Source organism: Amphiprion ocellaris, chromosome 21, assembly GCF_022539595.1.
Source record: "Amphiprion ocellaris isolate individual 3 ecotype Okinawa chromosome 21, ASM2253959v1, whole genome shotgun sequence".
Lineage (NCBI taxonomy): Eukaryota > Metazoa > Chordata > Actinopteri > Pomacentridae > Amphiprion > Amphiprion ocellaris.
Window position 1 is genome coordinate 26,270,659 of NC_072786.1, and position 19,264 is coordinate 26,289,922.

The window sequence follows — 19,264 nt, forward strand, 5'->3', positions numbered from 1 at the left end:
ACCTCCAGCTGCCCATTTCCACCGATCTACTCTGCATTGCCCTTACTATACTTGATTTGCTCATCTAGATATTTTTGAATTTACCACCAGCTATATATGTAGTATATTTACTGCCAGAGCCATACACCATAGCAGTAAATTATAATTAGTTTCCATGTTAGTTGTACTTTGCATGTATCATCTGTCTTATCATGCATGTATTATACTGTGTGTTTTATGGTCCTTGTGTCCCCCTCCACCTCTCTATCTCTACCTCTTCCCCTCTACCTCTATCCCTCTATCTCTACCTCTATCCCTCTATCTCTATCCCTCTATCTCTATCCCTCTATCTCTATCCCTCTATCTCTACCTCTATCCCTCTATCTCTACCTCTATCCCTCTATCTCTACCTCTATCCCTCTATCTCTATCCCTCTATCTCTATCCCTCTATCTCTATCCCTCTATCTCTGTCCCTCTACCTCTATCTCTACCTCTCTACCTCTTCTGTCCCTCTCAACCCGTCCAGCCAGCAGCAGATGGTTCCCCCACATTAGAGCCAGGTTCTGCTCGAGGTGTTTTTCCCTGTTAAAAGGGTGTTTTCCTGCCACTGTCGCCTTAGGGCTGCTCTGGGGGTCAGGCATATGGGTTCTGTAAAGCGTCTCGAGACAATTTGACTGCAATTGGTGCTATATAAATTGAATTGAATTGAATAAGACAAATAGACTTGGTAAGATTTAGAGTTTTTGCAGTGTGCATCCTCCCTATGAGATATCGCTAATGGCTCCATCACATCTCAGCTAACAAAGGAATTATACAAACTGGTAGAAAGCGGGAAGAAGTTTGCAGGAAGTTGTTTTTCCAGGGTTCGGCTCCTGGGGATTGGATGAATCGTGTGCCAAGAGATATGGACACCAACTAATGGAAGAGCGAAGTCTAAACCACGGTTTATCCCCACCTTTAGCCAATCACATTTCAATATTTGAATTATGTGTTTGTGTTCTATAACCAATCACATTTCACCATACTGAATAATGTGTTCTGTTCATATCAGACTTTATCCTTTAGTAGGAGGCTCTTCTTAACAGAAAAGGTCCTTGTACAAGACTCTTTTGAGACACTGATATTAACAAAATAAACAGCTCAACTGGACAGAAGTAGTTTGTCTTCTGTCTCAAAAAGCGAACATGCTCAACATTTGTCAAAAAAAAAGAAACGACAGGTGAGTCAGCAGATTACTCATTAATTCGAAACAAATTGCTGCAGCCCTGCAAAACGTGTTCTTTCCCTTTGTGAAAATGACTTGAATTATGATGCAAAAGGACCCTCGACTTATTATTATTGATATTATTAATAGCATTGCATTATTTGATTATTTAAATTTTTGTTACAGTAAATGATCACCAATTAACGGAATTAGTTGAAGCTGCAGCTGCTAGACCAGTATTTGCAGCTTTAATTATTAACACTCAATAATAGTAATAATAATAGTAATAATAATAATAATAATAATAATAGTAGTAATAATAATAATAATAATAATAATAATAATAATAATAATAATAATAATAATAATAATAATAATAATAATAATAATAGTGATGATGATGATGATGATGATGATGATGATGATGATGATGATGATGATGATGATGATGATGAGACAATTTCCCTGTTATTCATAACCGTAGTGTCACTTTCCGGTCAGCAGGGGGTCCAACTAACCGAACCTCCAAACCGACGCATCCCAGTAACAAACCGAACAGTGAAGTACGACGACGCAGAACTAACTGGATGACCTGTAAATAGCCGTCGCTTTGGAATATTATTTTACCCACAGTATAACAACAGGTACGTAAACAACAATTGAACTTAATTATTTATGACTTTAACACTGTTAACTGAGCAGAAAGAAGCACGAGTTGGTTAGCGGGTGGCTAGCTGCATGCTAGCAGGCCGCGGAGCCTCGGGCTTTCCTGACTGCGCGGAACGAGGAGTAGCGACGCGGTAACATTTGTTTGTTTGCGCGCTAGCTGGTTTGAAAGCGAAATTTAGGTGGAATAAAAAGCCATAATGTGTACAATTAAGTGTGAAAATGAACGATAGTGATTGGTTTATTCGCGGGGAAAGTCTGTATGTTGTCTTAACGGTAAACTGTTAAACAGGTGTGAAGTTCTGCAGTTAGCTGTAGTTAGCTAACTGGATTTAAGTGTTTTGAACCGGCTGGAAGCATTTAGAAATTATAAATCATTGTGAATGCTAGTTAGTAGTGAGTACTGCTGTTTTAACCTCTTGGCTGATACACAAGAGTAGTAATAAAAAACATTTCCATGCTTCCATGATGGTTTTATTGTTATAACCGTTAGACACCAACTTTAACGTTTATTTGTATTTACAGTTTTGGGTCAAGAACTGATTGCAGTTATCCTCTTGTCTCTGTATGATTTTACCTAATCTGACTAAATTATATCCAATCCTGTCCTTTTCAGCAGTTAAAATAGTTTAAAAACACTGGCTAAAATGTTAATAATGCATTAAAACTGCTTGATTTTATTAATAAGGGGTTATATTTTTAGCATCAGAGCACATAGGATACTTGCAAAAGAGATAATTTCTTAATTTTTATATATATATAAAACCTCACCATATTGCTTACAGTCTAGTTTCTAAATATAAGTAAGAATCTAGGGCTCAAACATCAGAAATACTTCTATAATATAATGCTTGATTACACCATAATCTGCAAATATTACTTTGGTTATTCAGATATAGGAGAGTTTCATGAAGACACACCTTGGGTATAATGTAATGTGTATTTGTTTGAATAAAAGCAGTATTAACTAGACTTTAACCTATTTTTGCATGAACTCTTGCAAGGAGAAAGTTGGCAGCAGCACATTAAATTATCCTGCAGAGACTATAAGTGTGCAGACAAAAATGTCAATAATCAAAGTATTTAAAGTCTCTGAGCTGTCCAAACTTAATCTCGTTAACCTCCCAGTGATGTGTGTGAAAGTTTAACGGATCCAGAGGTGGTGAAAGACGTGGAGGTTGTGTTTATGCAGTAAAAAACCCAGAGAGCAGAACAAGTCTGGGCATATTTTCCCTGCATGTGAGTGTTGTAACAGCAACAGAACAGCTGACTCATGCTGGCCGTCAGCTGTTTGGGAACATGTCATTCTCTCTGTACAGTCACTCAGACCGATGCCTGGACATATTCACACATTCAGGGTGCAAAGAAGGCCAAACCAGGCTAAATAGGAGGACTAAAACCTGCACAAGTGAACAGGGTAAAAATTTAGACTAATAAACATCACTGTTAAACTTCCCCGGTTGATTATTCATGTTAAAACGATTATTGTTTATATTGCAAGTTTCCTCCAAGTCCATTTTTAAATAAGCAAAAGAGGCTTCATCTAATTAAAAATGCACAAATTATCAAGTTTTTGTCAAGATATTAGACAAAGATATTTAGTGTTTGTTTTTACTTTTACAACATTTTTGCTGTGAAAACTCCTGTGTTTATATTTATTAATTGTGTAAAATTACAGAACCGATTATTTTTCTTTTGATTGTCAGTAATTGCATCTAGTTTTGGGAATATATTTACAATATTAATCAGAAATTTAACAGTTTCATTTATTAAATAAAAAATATGTATTTGTGAAACTAAAATGTGGAACTTAATTTCTATTCTGAGTTACAAATTTAATGTTAATTTGCATTAGACAAGGTTTTTATATCTCTTTTTTAAATCTCTGCAGCAATTTATCGATTACTTGTCAACTGTTAAATCAATCAGCAGGGATTTTAATCATCGACAAGTTAAATATCTGCTTTTCCGGCTACATAACTCTGCATATTATTTCTTTCCTCCTCTGTGATCATAATCTGAATATCTTTGAGTTGTAGATGACAAGATAAAATAAAACTTTATTATTCTTGAAGGAAGTTCTTTTGCCAGATGTTGCTCAGAAAAAAAACTAAATGACATAAGAAATTAAGTGATTCCTGGTAGAAAAGCAGTAAGATACAAATACTAAAAGTGCTAAAAATTTAAATAAATAAGCTAAAATAAGACTAGATGAGAAAAGTGAAAAGTAATGCAGGCAACAACACAGTGATAAATAATATTATACCTAAAAAAATGCATCATCGTTGTTGCATCATATTCAACATTTTTCAGCATTTTTTAACATTTTACAGACACAACTGGTCCATCAAAGGAGAAAACAAACATTGGTTGCAGCCCAATTCATGAATAAGGAAACACTGACAGCAGCTGGGAAAAGAAGTCTATTTTTGCCAAGTTTTACGGAACACAATGTTCTCTACGTGAGGCTGCAGCTGATATGAATGAACCTCTTTGTGTAGCTGCTGAATGGCGATTTCTTCTCCAGAGTTTGAGAGAAAACATGGTTTTTAGAAGAGATTTTACAGACATGATTTGTAATTGAAACGTAATGAAGCAGTAGATGTTGCGTAGCATAATGAACGTGTAAATGTTTTTTTCTGCTAGTTTGTAAGACTTGTTCAAGGGACACAACTCAAACTTGACCAGTGTGTGAAAGAACAACATTTGACTGTGTTTTACATTAAAAATAACAACGATAATTTGTTTTATTTGTTTACAAAACTAGTGTTGCAAAGCAAGTTACACAGTAAACAATGAAAGCAGACGATATACATTGAATTTACTCATCTAAGCAATTAAAGTGAGGTTTAACAAGTTATTTATTAGTTTACTAGTGTTTGTTGTACTATTTAAAGCTTGGAATCAGTTTTATTTAATAATTTTTGAGGAGTTTAACACCTGAATTTTAATGAATTTTGCGCAAATGTTAATTTTTTTTAAATTAAATTTGAGAGAAAAGACTGAACAAGAAGAGGTTGTGGCTGCTTGTAATTTGGATCAAGTCAGTTTTTTTATTAGTTATTTAATAGTTATCCATTTTAATTTGTTATAGCTACGACTGTGTTGTTGGTTTTGTAAACATCAGCCTCTGTAGGAATGATTTTGTGTGGTCGTTGAGTGTCTTCTGTTTGTAGGTGAAGGGTTATTCTGCTGCTAGAGCTGCAAAATCATGGTTATTTTAATTTCTGATTAATCCATCTATTCTTTTATTGATTAATTAATGAGTTGTTTGATTTGTAAAATGTCAGAAAATGTCGATCAGTGTTTCCCAAAGCCTGAGATGTCATCCTCACGTGTCTCATTTTGTCCATAACCTATAAAATATTCAATTTACTGTCATAAAGAAGTTAAAGAAACCAGAAAATATTCACATTTAAGTTGCTGGAATCAAAGAATTTAGACCTAAAAAGGTACTCAGACCAATTAATTGATTGTTAAAATAGTTGGTGATTAATTTAGTAGTTTAGTCATTGCATTCAATGTGGAAGTATAATCCAGGAATAGTGTTTTAGTAGAAGTCCTTATAAAAATGAATTTTTCTCTGTTACAGCTGAGCAATTAATTGAAATAGCATTGAATATTATTGAAAGTACAGTATCCAAAATCTGAAATCACAGGAGCAGAAATGTCTTAAGTTAAATAACAGCCTGCTGCCTGTAAATATTCTCCAGATATCAGGGCAAAAGGCGTTTGGTAAAGATCACAGTAAAAATCTTTGTTTTTAGATTTATTTGAGTCATGACTCATTTTGTATATATGTCAAAATAAACACAATGTGGCTTTTTTTCTCACATAGTTCAGCCCCAACTATAATTCAATCAATCCAGTTTTATTTTCTAATCATCATTAATCAATACATTTGATTAGATCTTCTCATAAACCTTTCATCATCGACTGTCTTTGGTTTGTTTCTCAGTGTCTCTGATCAATTCCTCATCAGACTGATGTGCCAGTAGATATATATATTTGTGCTTTTTTTAATTCTGTTTTTAATGTTTAATGTTCTTTTATATTTGTTTGCTTTTATTATTTGTCTTTTACCTGTAAAGTATCTCTGAATGCCCAGAAATAAAATGTATTATTATTATTATTATTATTATTATTATTATTATTATTATTATTATTATTGCATATATTTAGTCTGTCTGATATTCTACACTACCGTTCAAAAGTTTGGGGTCACTCAGACAATTTCATGTTTTCCATGAAAACTCCCACTTTTATCCATGTACTAACATAACTGCACAAGGGTTTTCTAATCATCAATGAGCCTTTCAGCACCATTAGCTAACACAATGTAGCATTAGAACACAGGAGTGATGGTTGCTGGAAATGTTCCTCTGTACCTCTATGGAGATATTCCATTAAAAATCAGCTGTTTCCAGCTACAATAGTCATTTACCACATTAACAACATCTAGACTGGATTTATCATTCATTTAATGTCATCTTCATTGCAAAAAAAAAAATGCTTTTCTTTCAAAAATAAGGACATTTCTAAATGACCCAAAACTTTTGAACAGTTTTCCACATAAAAGTCTGTTTTTAAACTTACCTTTTTGCCTTCTTGAAAAAAGACTAAAAATAGTTTAAAAAAGGTTTGAAATGTTTTTGGGAGGGACTAAAAAGGAAAAAGTGCACCAGGATGAATTTTACTCACTTCCCTAAAAGTGTTTCAGATCAGTCCAGTGTTAAACCGGTGAGCTATTCTCGTTTAAACCTGGTTGGTTAGTGTGGTTACTACGGTTACTACTCCCCTGGTTAGCTGGTTCCTGTTTTACTCAGCCATGACTCACACTGGACTAGTCCTGGCATGTTCTGTAGGAGCCCTATGATAAAATCAGCTGCTGCTGTGGGTTCAGACATGAACATAGGCTGCTGCTGACCCAGCCCTGGTCGGCCCTGATAGGCCCAGTTAGCTTAGACTGTGACAGCCAGGCCAGTCTAGTCTTGACATGTCTGAGCGTCTCTATAAGAGGCTGAACCACTGCTGCTCTGCTCTCACTGCACTTTATCTGCTTTTCTTGCACAGGATGAGCTGCTGATACAGTTTTCTCTGTAAATACTGGTAAGAAATTTTCTTTTTATTTATTCACGGCACATGATAAGTAAATGTTAAAAACTGCTGTGAAAACTCACTTTTTATCACGTTATTTTACACATTTTTGTTGTTAAAAACTGCAGAGTTCACTTATTCTTCTAGCATAAACATGAGTCACTTCCAGCAGCGTCTTAAATATATTATTTACAATATCATCCTCTGCAATATCTGAAGTTGTACATATAGAAGAATTTGTACAATATGTTTATTTTTATTTTTTCCTCCGATGTTTCTGCACTTTTGCACTGTGAACTTTGATGCTATAAAACTGCAATTTTCACCGCTGTGGCATGAATAAAAGCTTATCTGAAATTACATTAAAATTCAAGTCATTTTTATGCAGTTGTAAGACAGAAATTCAACATTTTAAAGGCCTTCCTGAGTTAAATGTGTGTGAAACAAGACATTAACAGAAAGTTAACAATATAAAAAAAAAAAAAACGAAATAATTTGGCTATATAAAGGCTTTGTACAGGGATTTTTCACATGTTCTTGTTTTGTTTGCCTGAGAAAGTTTGACAAATGAATTTTTTGTGTTTTTAAATAGTCAATAATTAAAATAATCAGTTGTACCCCTGGTGTGAGTTAAAGATTTTAAGAAAAAGCAACTTAAAATGAGTCATTTCTGCTTTAGTTCGACAGGTTAGTCATTAAAATCATCTTTTTAAGTTGAGCCATAAAAGCAGGTCCTGCAAATGTGATGTTTTATTCAACTTATTATATATTTTTGTAAATTGGTTCGCCAACTGTTGCAGTGGATTATCTGCTGAATATAACTCCAAATACTGCAGTTCTGGTAGTACTAGCTGTCGGGCTCAGTACAAAATGTACAACTACATGTAAAGCTAATATGGCCACAGCTGATGTTTTCTACAGTTTTGAGGTGTGAATTTGTAATATTTCCAGCTTGTTTTCTGTCCGATACTTTGCCAGAGAGGAAGAAATAACCAAAAAAATGAAACAGGAAGTGTTAACTGAAGCAGAGTAGGAGGGTGAAACTCAGCTGTTTGACACATGACTCCTGTTCACTGTATTGATCTTCACATTAGTCTGTAATGTGTGGTGACCTGTTGTTTGTTTGTTTGTTTGTTTGTTTGTTTGCAGGATCGGTCACCTTCACCATGTCAGCTGACAGGGAGGTCAACGCCGACATGGCCGACGACAACAAACTGGTGAGGAGCTTCTTTACCGGCTGCTAGCTGTTCAACAGAGGTGGAAATAGACATATTTTGGATGAATTTATGAGTATTTTTGATCTGTAGTTTTACTAAAGCATGCATTACACTTTGTAGTCTACGTCGCTGCATTTAAAGTCATTATTTGCTACTGAGCAGGTACAATATCTGAACGTTTTACCTGCCTTTTTATAGCTAACAAGGCTGTCAGTTAGCAAAAAGGCTAATGGAAATATTGACACACCGACTGCAAAAAAATACTGTTGCAGGCACAGTTTAGGATTTAAAAAAACTAACTTCTCTACAAAGTTAGGTAGACTTTGTTTACCCAGAAAATAATCTCCTGCTAAACCTAAAAAACAGTTTAGAAAATGGAGGTAAGCTAGCACTTGGAGGCCGTCGCTTTCTTATTTGCATCACGTTGGCAGAAATTTATAGAGTTTATAGAGCCGGTTAAAATGCAGTTTTAGTTTTCTTTTAACTCTCTGAACTCCAGACAGTTCAGTGTTTTTTGCTCCTGTTTCATTTTTCCTCACTGTGGTTCATTTTTCACTGCAATATAAAATCCTGAACCTCCATGGAAACAACAGCCACGACTAGATTGAAAGAACCTGTCGTCGGTGCAGCAGTTAGAGAGTCACTAAAAATCGAGTATAGTTGGAATTTCTTTGAATGTTTACTTTCTAAAAAATTGACAAAGCTGCAAAGTGTTATATAATAAAAAAAAATGGTAACTAAATACTGTAGAGAAGCTGTTTGATCAGAACTTTTTGCATTTTCGCTACCTCTAAAAACTTTTCTTCTCTACTCTGCTCATCATCTGTAGAAAGATGTTTCACCATGCTGAATGTATCTCCAACAACTTTCTCCTCTGTTCACTGGTTCTGAGCCATGATGCATTTATTTTATTCATCCAGTAGCTTTGATTTTCCTCTCTGTAGAAACACTGCCTGCAGTTCATGTGAATATTTACTGAATTTTAGTCTCGTCACTGTAGGTCTCAGCTCAGTCAGTCGTGCCTTTTTAGTTGTGCAGAGGAGCGCAGAATTTTAGTTTTTTTTTTTTTTTAACAGTATCTGGTTAAAACCGTTCATTTTTAGTGAACTGACACGTAGAATGAAGTGATTCTGAGCATATTCTTGGTTGTTCTTACCACTAACCACAGTTCAAGGACTGTCGGGAAGTAAAAAAGTCCAATGACTCACTCTGTTTGTGACTCATAAATGTGTCATTGTGGCTTTTTTTTTTTTTTTTTAATTAAGGAAAACTTTTAAAGCCCCCTCGAGTTCAGAGGTTTAAAAGAAAAAATCCTGCTACGTCTGTCTTAGTTTGGTCAACTTATACCTTTTTATTATGTTGTCTTATTATACATTAACCCTCCTGTTGTCTTCATTTACAGGCACCAAAAAATATTGTTTCCTTGTCTGAAAAAAATCCAAAAATTCAGCAAAAAAATCCCCAAATTTCAGAAAATTCGTTGATTTTTATGTGAATATTCTTAAGAAACATTTTTAACATTTCTTTTTTTCCACCAAAACTGTTCAAAGATTTCCCGAAAATGTTGAAAATGTGGACATCAGACGTTTCACTGTGAAAATATATTTTTTTTCTCCATATTTTCGAACTTTAATACGGGTCAGTTTGACCCACAGGACGACACAAGGGTTAAACATCTGGAGTTAAAAAGTTACCAACACTGTCAGTAGTTTTTGAGAAGAATACTTTTATTCTTCAACACTGCAGTTCTCTTTCCATCCCTGATGTTTACTGACTGTTTACTAACTTCTTGTTTCCCTGTTTGTGTTTTCAGGTACGACCAAAAGTAGAGTTTTGTTCGTTACTTCAACATGCCGGAGCCACGAAAGATGTTTTCACCATGAAGGAGGTAAAAACTGTGGATTTAACCGATACTTTCTGTGATTTAGTCCAAATTTTCTGAGCTACTTTTTATGTTTAGTCATCATAGTTGAAGGAGTAATTGTGTTTGGGAGCAGTAGTCCCACTCAGATAAATGATAATAAGCAAATAAACTGATTTTTATGCACTTTTTATTACCTTCAGAAAAGAAAAAATTGAATTACTTCTTGGTTTATTCTGATCTCAAAATGATTATTCGGGTACCACCACAACTGAATATTCAGATGTTTGGGTCCAGCCCTAATGCAAATATATATATATATTTTTTTAAGTATACAAAGGAAGTTAAAAATGTAAATGATGTGATGTCAAAAGCAAGCTTTTTTTAAGAATAGCTGGAATATGAAATGATAAAAACTTTTCATTACAAAGACATTTAAAAAAAAACGACCTCACTGAGTCATTTTTGACCCACTTATGCATCTAAGAGTTAAAAGCTTCCACTTCCTGTTGTCTGTAAACGTGTACAGACGTGTTCGACTCTAAATAAAGTCTCCTGGTCTCTGAGGAGCTGATTGGCTGTACATTTCTCCCATGATGCATCTGTGCTGGCCTCTCTGCAGGTGATGTTCTACCTGGGTCAGTACATCATCCAGAAGCAGCTGTACGACCAGAAGCAGCAGCACATCGTCCACTGTTCCCAGGATGCACTGGGGCGAGTCCTGGGGGTCGACAGCTTCTCCGTCAAAGAGCCTCGGTGAGGAGAAAGAAAAACGATTGTTTAGTTCAGATTCTTAAGGGGAAAGAATCTTTTTTTTTTCTTCCCCACTGAGATGAATAAATCTTGTTTCTGTTTCAGAGTTCTGTTTGCCATGATAACCAAGAACCTGGTGACTGTAAGAACCCAAGGTAAGCACACTTTATGTTCTTTATTTAGATTTTCCTCCTATTCTCCTCTTTTCAGCATTTTTTTATCACAAGTCGACACTCAGACAAAAAAAAGCCCTGATATTTTGTCAACTACACTTGAGAACCTCTTATTAATTAATTCTTGTTCCAAGAAAATGAACTCAATATTTAGCTGAAAATATTGTTTGAGCATCAATTATAACAGCTTCTAATGAAATTGTGCCCAAACAATAAACGATATTAAGTTAGAATAATTAACTTTTCCTCTACAATCAAAGGTATTTTTAATTGTTGGTACCATAAACACAAGTTTTATGTTGTTTGTAAAATTTAGTCGTTCCAAATAGTCATTCTGTGTTATTTAAAAGGATTTTCAAGTGTTGCGTATTTCTAAGTCTTTAAGTTGACAAATTTTAAAAAATGAAGTTGCTTCGATGTGAAGAAAAGTTACTGAGCCAGTTTCATTAAATTACTTCAACCTAAATTTAAGTTTAAATTACGCAATATTAAGTTGATGCAGAATTATTACGTCACCCAACCCATCAAAATAATGTTTGAATAATTAATCTAAATCAGTAAATTAGATTTCTAGCTTGGATCAGGTGGAAGCAGGCCCTTAAAGTACTTTTAAGAGTGCATATTTAGAAAACAAACCTAAGTAAAATGGGATTTCTAATATTAATATTATCTGTTCAGCCTATTAAAGATGTTAAAAATGGTTTGTTGTTTTATTTGTGAGGAGGGGAGATTCCAGTGTTGCAGCAGGATTCAGAAAAATTCACAAACTATAGAGAAACTCCTGTAGCAGATAAAAACGGACTTGTTCCCTTAGAATCAGATGTTCGTATTAATGTACAGAACTGAATGTTAAATGTGCAGAATGTGCGTTTCAAGACATTTAAAGTCTGTTCTGTGGGAAGAATCGACCTTCTGTAACTGAAAGCTCTGAGTTTGTTGTTTGTCGCGTCGCCTCCAGCTGATGGTGAAAAACCTCAGAGCTTCTAAAGACGCTTTTATTTTACCAACAGCAGCGTTAATATTTACGGTCTGCTGCTTCTTCAAAACGTTTCTTTTTGTTGTAGACTTTTAAGATAAAAGACAAAATGTCATTAATCCAGAAGCATATTCTAGTGCCAGATGTTCAGAAAAAAAAAAAAAACTTTCCTCCAATTTCCCTGATTTTAGACACATTTGGTTCATTTTCTCTCACTGTGGGCTCATTTTTCCTAACATCACATAAAACTGCTAAACTCATGAACCCACAGAACAAACTGATTGTTTACAGAGGAATAAATTTAGATTCATTCTTAGTTTTAACTCACTGTGGTTCATTTTTCACTGCAATATAATCCTGCACCTCTGTGGAAACAGAACAAGTAGAGAGAACTCAGAATTCACATTTTCTTATAGTGAAAGGAAGTTAGAATACCATAAAGTGAATGAATTTCCTTGATTATTCATTTTACTAAAACGTAACACGCCCAACATTTATCCAAGTACCAATAAAATAAGACACTAATTATTTATATTTTCCGTTTTTATTTTGTCGCTATATTTGTCTCCCCTCTGCTCTGTAAAAACACTGCCTGCAGTTCAGCCGAAAGAAATGAATTTTTTAATCACTTATGGCTTCGCAATTGCATCGATTAAAAAATGAGACCTGTAGAAATAAGTGATTTTGAGGAAATATCACAGTTTTGTGATATTTCAGATTCAGATTTGTTTGTTTTTTTTTACATGATTCGTTCCAGAAATGTCAGAAAATTGGAAATCGATAATTTTGTCTTTTTTTATGGTTTCTGGTTCTGATAAATGGTGTCATTAGCGATTTTCAGCATTTTTATTTAAAAATAACATGCCTATTAGCCTTACTAGCTGGTTTTGGGGTTAACAGACGGCGGCAGCAGAGGGTGGAATGAATCAATCCAACATACAGACATTAGACTATAGGTGAACCATCCTGCTGCTCAGATTCTGACTAAACAAACCCGTTTTTGTCTTTTTTCTCCTCAGAGTCAACAACAAACTCCAGTGAAGCTCACAGCAACAGCCAGCCAGACAGAGGAACAGAGGTTAGATAATACAGCTGTTTAACTGCACCACATTTAAAACATTTATCCAACAGTCTGTGTTGTAATTGTTGCAGGATTTGGGTTAAATATGTTGTGAAAATTAAAAGAAACAGCATGAAGTAACGTCTTTTCATGCTGCGTTTATTCTAACACAGTATTGTTTAAGAACTTGTTGCATGTGTTGTACTACAGGTCTGTTAGGTCTGGACAACAGCAAGGAAAATTAAAAATCACTCATTTTTAAATGAAGTTTGGTGATAAAGTAATTTGTCCATTTAGTGTTTGAATGAGGGACTGAGTTTGTGTTTCAGATGAGATTTATTTATCTAGCAGCAGAGAAATTAGCAGCATCACAGCTTCAAAAACCAGTAGAAAAATAAGAAATAAACTGGAAATAAACATAAATATTGTTGATTTTGCACAAAATCCTCTCAATGTGGGTAAAAAACTATTGCGCAGGTTTATTCTAAAAGGAGAAAAACATTGATTTTGCAATTCTTGGTCCATGAGTAGGAACAATGCTAATATTAAAAATACTGATAATCTTCGTTATGCTGAAAAGAATGTACAAAATGTTCATAATGCAGTTTTAAATGCTCTGATCTGACAGTTTTTCTGTGATTTCTAAAGTCTGACAGCAGCAGGAAGGAAGAACCTGCACTATTTTCCCTGTTAAATCCAAATTTTTGGGTTCTTTTAGGAGGCAGACACAGAAAGTCGCTGTTCGTCACCAGACAGGAGGAGGAGGAGGAGAAGGAGGAGGAGGAGGAGCTGCAGGAGCAGCGATCCAGGTGAGAATCTCCTCTGAGGCTTCATCACTTCCTCTTTAAAGCTTCATAAAAACACCTGTATCTTAAGCTCCGCCCACCTGATGTGTGCAGGTCCGTCTCACAGCCTGGAGGACGATGAGGATGAGGAGGAGTCTGAGGAGGAGGAGGAGGAAGGAGAAGGCAGGAAGAGGAGGAGGTCCGACAGCTACTCCCTAACGTTTGACGACAGCCTGTCCTGGTGTGTGATTGGAGGACTGGTAGGAGGGCGGGACAGAGGCAGCAGCCATTCATCGGACTCCCACAGCACAGTGAGCATCACGAACACAAACACACCTGAGCAGGTTAATTAACGCAGCGCTGGTTTCTAACGAGGATTCTGTGTTCAGTCGGGGAGGTCGGAGGTCACCGTCGCAGCTTCAGACTCCGACAGCGACAATTTCAGCGTCGAGTTCGAGGTCGAGTCGGTGGATTCAGACGATTATAACGAAGACGACGCTTCTCTCTCTGCAGACGATCAGGTAAAAACTCATTTTTATCAGCAACAAAACCAATTTAAAGACCAAAACCAACAAAGAATGTCTGCTACAGAGATAAATTACTGTCAAAGTGCAACGTGTGCTCTAATCCGCCACAGAAAATAGTCCCAAACTAAATCCTTGTTCCTGCCAGTTTGGGTAATTTTTGCTAAAAATGATGTTTTAAAATGAATTTAGTAAAGATTTATATTGTCAGTAGGAAGCTCTGCTGCAGAATATAAAATAAATATGTTGGTTTTGGACTTTTCAGGGGATTTGTTGACATTTCTATTATTCATGTTGTCATTAATTTAGACCTAGATTAATGGATTTTTTGTAGCCAATCACATTTAAGCAACTCTGTTCAACACCTGAGAGGATTATTAAGAACAGTTCATGACATCAGACCTGATGAAACAGATCCTCACTACGTTTTTAAACCTCACAGCAACAGTATAGCTTTAAACCAGGGGTGTCAAACATGCGGCCTCCGGCCCAAAACCGGCCCTCCAGAGGGTCCAATCAGGCCGCAGGACGACTTTGTAAAGAGTAAAACTTATAGAGAAGACTGTAAATTAGTAAAACTATAAATTAAAAATAATTTCTAGACCATGACAAGTTGTTTTCATCATAAATACTAGATTGCTCGTTGTTGTTTTGTTGTTCTGTGTCTCATTTTTGTAACATTTTGTCTTGTTTTTGATGTTTTTTTTGTCTGACTTTTGTCGTTTGTCTCATGTTTATGTCATTTTGTGTTTCCTTTTTGTCTCGCTTGTGTTTTTTTTCTTATTTTTTTCATTTTGTGTTTTGCTTTATTCGTTGTTTTGTGGTTTTTTTTGTCTTGCTTGTGTTTTCTAGTTTTTGGTCGTTTTGTTTCTCGCTTTCGTCATTTTTATTCTCATTTTTGTCGTTTGTCCATTTTTTTATCACATTTTTTTGTCATTTTGTGTCTCATTTTTGTAATATTTTGTCTTGTTTTTGTTGTTTTTTGTCTTTTTTAATCTGGCTGTTATCATATTGTTCCAGATATCAGTTACTAAATGTTGTGTTCCTTTGTCGACACTCTGTGATCTGGAAGTTGTAATGTTTCAATGATAAACTGAGGCTGAATGTTGTTGAAATTGAATTTATTTTTCTTAAGAAATTTCAGGTTGTTCGTAATGTTTTGTAAAAAGATAATTCCTTAAATGTGGACATTTTTGCACTAAAACAAAGGAAACATGTTGTAGTTGTGGTTATTTATAGACTGTTGTGCTGTTATTTTACTGGTCCGGCCCACTGGAGATCAAACTGGGCTGAATGTGGAACCTGAACTAGAATGAATTTGACTCCCCTGGTTTAAACAGTGCTGTTTGCTGAAGCCAGCTGCTGTTTGTTTACTGTTCTTGAGGAAAATAAAACGCAGTTATCAGGAAAACGTTCATCTTGTTACCTGAACCAAAAGAACAAAGGAGGCTTAAAACAAATCAGCTGCAGCTTTTGTCTCAAACCGAGGCGTTAAACATGTAGAATATTAAAATAGAAGACTAGTGTATCTGCGCTAAACTCACCTGTCTGTCTGTCCAGGTGTACGAGGTCACCATCTTTGAAGCCGAGGATGACGACTCCTTCGATGAAGACACAGAGATTTCTGAAGCTGTGAGTCCAAACTCTGATAGAACAAAAGCTCATTTCACAACCGCACTTCTGTCCGACACTTTTCTGTAAGAGTCCCGGCGGTAATCTTAAAGTTACGACCTTTTCTGGGAAATTTCTGTCATTTTTAACACAATTCTGAACAACAGTTTTCATTCGTTACTTGTTCATACAGTGAAAAAGTTAGTGTGGAGCCCTGAATCTTACTGGACACAACATTTCCTGATGTCCCTAAACGCCTCACAGTGCAGGCTGTGTTCAGACAGGTGTGTGAGCTGAAGTGACTCCTCCTGTCATTGTAATTGAATGTAATGCATCTTTTCTTCCACCGGTTCAGTCGCCGTCTTCCTGCCTGCACCTGCTCTCTGATAACCAGGTGTGTCTAAGTCTCCACCAGCTGCCTCCTACTTAAGATACAAACTGCTTCAGACTTTATTCCACTGTGCTTAACACCGTAGCTTTTTGGTTGCAGTCTGGAGCCTTTAGATTGATAAAAACATTCATTAAAAATAGAAAAAGCCATAATTAAAGAGAGTGACGAGATTGTGAAACTACAGTGGCTTTAACAGACATTAGTGTAAAAGTGACCGTTAACGTGTGAATGTCTTTAACAGACTGAAGAAGCAGTGATGTTTTTTATGGTATATGTGAAACTATTGACTTATTGTGGCTCTAAGGCTGTGTTCTCCCTGCAGGACTACTGGCGCTGTATGAAGTGTGACGAGCTCAACCCTCCTCTACCCAGAAACTGTCAGCGCTGCTGGACTCTGCGTCAGGATTGGCTGCCCGAGGTGTCCGTCAACCTCGCCTCCTCCAGTCCTAAAGCCCTGCCCACAAAGCCAAGCAAACAATCAGCTGCCAAACAGGCTCCAGGTGAGTTTTAGTTTAGTCCAGGTAGTAGTTTTATGTGGGTCACTGCTCCATCCAGTGAGATATAAATAACACAGTGAGGCTAGTATTTATTGAAGAACCTTTATTTGACATTTAACTTAATGTCTTAATGTCTTAAACTGTCTCTGAAAACTGACAAAGGTAGAGTTTTCTCTGAAAGCTGTAGGTAAAGTATTCCAGTTTGTTTAACCTTTAATAGATAAGGCATTCTGTGCAAAGGAGGACTTTCTAAATTTTAGTAACGTCTGTTGTGGAAGCAGCAGCCAAAGTCCAAATAAAAACCAGACACCCAGAAAAAGCTTCACCATCACATCGTCGGTCCCTAGGCAGAAAAAAACAGTGAAACATGGGACAATAGCTCACAATAAAAGCACATTATAAAAAGTACACAGAAGTTGTGAGTCAAACTGTTTGTCTTGTTTGTTCTGCATGTTTGTGGTCCTGATTTGTTGAATTTGTTTTCATTGTTTTATGATAAAGGACTTACTACCTTTAGTTTAAATGAAGTTCTTATTAAACTGTCTTACTGTTGTGTTTCTCGTCTCCTGAAGGTTCTGACGTCGAGGAGACTGAAGGAGTTGATGTTCCAGATGGGAAAAGAGCTAAAACTCCTGTCCAATCCCAGTGTGTGTCAGACTCCACCTCCTCTGCTCCAAACTCCCAGGATCTCTTCTCAGAACCTTCCTCCTCCTCCTCCTCCTCACAGGAGAAGCTCTGGACTCCCGACTCTCAGCCGTCATCCTCCATGGACTCCCAGGAGCTCCTCCCATCCTCGCCTCCTGCTCCGTCGTCGGTCCCAGATCTGGAGCGCAGCGTGTCGGCCGAGTGGCGGCTGCCGGACTCGTGTCTGGACCCCTGCCTCATCTGCCAGTCCCGGCCCAAGAACGGCTGCATCGTCCACGGCCGGACCGGACACCTCATGTCCTGCTACGTCTGCGCCAGGAAGCTGAAGAAGAGGAACAAGCTGTGTCCGGTCTGCAGGCTGCCCATCCAGTCCGTGGTCCTCACCTACCTCAGCTGAGACCCCCGGTGGTCCTCAACCCGCAGACAGCAGATAATGAAGGTCTAGTGTTCCTGCAGGACACAGATCTAACCCAGTTCCATAGATTTACATTTACCAAACACCAGTTTGGTCCGTAGGCACATCTTGAAGGCTTCGGACACATGCACAACCCTTTTACAATCATTTTTATTTTAATTTCTAAAAATAGAGATCTAAAATATAGAAAACCAGCAGTTACCTATTAAATTGCGCTTGAAAGTAAAAATCATTAAATATTTTTCTGCCTCAGCTGAACTTGCTCACACACTCCTGAGTCATCTAAGCTCAGATGACCAGAATGTTTTGTGTTTAGTTTCTCTAAAAATGAGCAAATAAACATTCTGATGTCTGCTCTCTTTGAAAATGTTGCTTTAAATCTCGTTCCAACTTCTGGCAACGCTTTATTTTACCGGCGTTTCAGTTCTTTCAAAGAAAGAAGTAAATTTCCATGTATAATTTATCAGCCGTGTAATATACGAGTATATTGGAACATTTCTCTATTTTCTGTTTTATTGGTACCAAATGCTGTCTTGTTTAATTTGCAGGAAATTTCCTAGAAAGTTACTGCCGTTAAAATAAAGCGTGAGCCAAGAACAGTTTTATTTATTATTTGTTTATTTAAGATGCTTGAGTTTATTTAAGACGCTTTTCTAAGAGCTCTTGAAATGACAATAAGAATAAGAAGTGGAGATTTCTAATGTTTTCTGTGAAACTGATTAAAGTTTATGATCTCATCGTTAACCTGTCGGTCATTTTTCTGGATTTTAAACACTATAAAGTTATTTTTCTCTTTGTGTATTTATATTTGGAGGTAATTGTGCTTCGGGTTTGGGCCTACAGTTCCCATAATGCTTTGGGAACATCAACAGGAAATAAGAGTTACAGCTTGTTCAGGTAAAGCCTATTTTCGTTTACATTTTGGCAAATTGGTGAAATGAAATCAGTGCTGTATATTTATTTACTGAAGTACAACTTTGAGGTACTTTACGTGAGTATTTCCATTTTCTGCTACTTTATGTCCTTCCACTGCATTTATCTGACAGCTTTAGTTACTTTCAAGATTAAAATCTGACTTTAAAATTCAGCACATTAAGTCAGTGGTTTCCTAGAAAGATTCAGATCTTTTAATACTGTGAAGTAAAAGTATCTTAAGATTAGCAGCAACATGTAGTTGAGGCATTGAAGTCCTGGTTTGTTCCCTCTGACTGATGTATTATTAGATTATTAAAAGCTCAAATGACTTTAAATCCGGTTGTATATTTAGAAGATAAATCTGAGGCTCCAAACATGAAGAACATAAAAAATAAAATTCTAACATTCAAATCTTTTCTGATCTTACAGATAGAAATATGTTCTATAAATAAAGCTAATTATTATTAATAATATAAAATTGGTGCACAGCAGCA

The 19,264-nt window shown here is 36.2% G+C and overlaps 1 protein-coding gene across 3 annotated transcripts; it reads left to right on the plus strand.

The window, feature by feature from the left end:
• The first annotated feature begins 1,680 nt into the window (after positions 1–1,680).
• mdm2 (MDM2 proto-oncogene) lies at positions 1,681–18,599 on the plus strand. 3 transcript variants are annotated; one of them, XM_023296102.3, is made up of 14 exons: positions 1,681–1,828; positions 6,924–6,959; positions 8,097–8,164; positions 9,978–10,052; positions 10,648–10,781; positions 10,884–10,933; positions 12,947–13,005; positions 13,706–13,796; positions 13,887–14,083; positions 14,162–14,293; positions 15,857–15,928; positions 16,263–16,301; positions 16,621–16,798; positions 17,368–18,599. In XM_023296102.3, the coding sequence occupies exons 3-14, from the start codon at positions 8,114–8,116 to the stop codon at positions 17,835–17,837; spliced, it is 1,548 nt and encodes a 515-aa protein (XP_023151870.2). In that variant the 5' UTR covers positions 1,681–1,828; positions 6,924–6,959; positions 8,097–8,113; the 3' UTR covers positions 17,838–18,599. The 3 variants fall into 3 exon arrangements, with proteins under 3 accessions (XP_023151870.2, XP_023151871.2, XP_035797812.2); XM_023296103.3 differs by lacking the exon at positions 16,263–16,301; XM_035941919.2 differs by lacking the exon at positions 6,924–6,959 and having other exon boundaries at positions 1,692–1,828.
• Positions 18,600–19,264: the final 665 nt, after the last annotated feature.

Bases quoted from the DNA above. Each gene is read 5' to 3' on its own strand.
- mdm2 (XM_023296102.3), top strand. From the start codon at position 8,114: ATGTCAGCTGACAGGGAGGTCAACGCCGACATGGCCGACGACAACAAA. The intron at 14,084-14,161 runs GTGAGCATCACG...TTCTGTGTTCAG, and splicing joins CATCGGACTCCCACAGCACA to TCGGGGAGGTCGGAGGTCAC. The intron at 16,302-16,620 runs GTGTGTCTAAGT...TTCTCCCTGCAG, and splicing joins ACCTGCTCTCTGATAACCAG to GACTACTGGCGCTGTATGAA.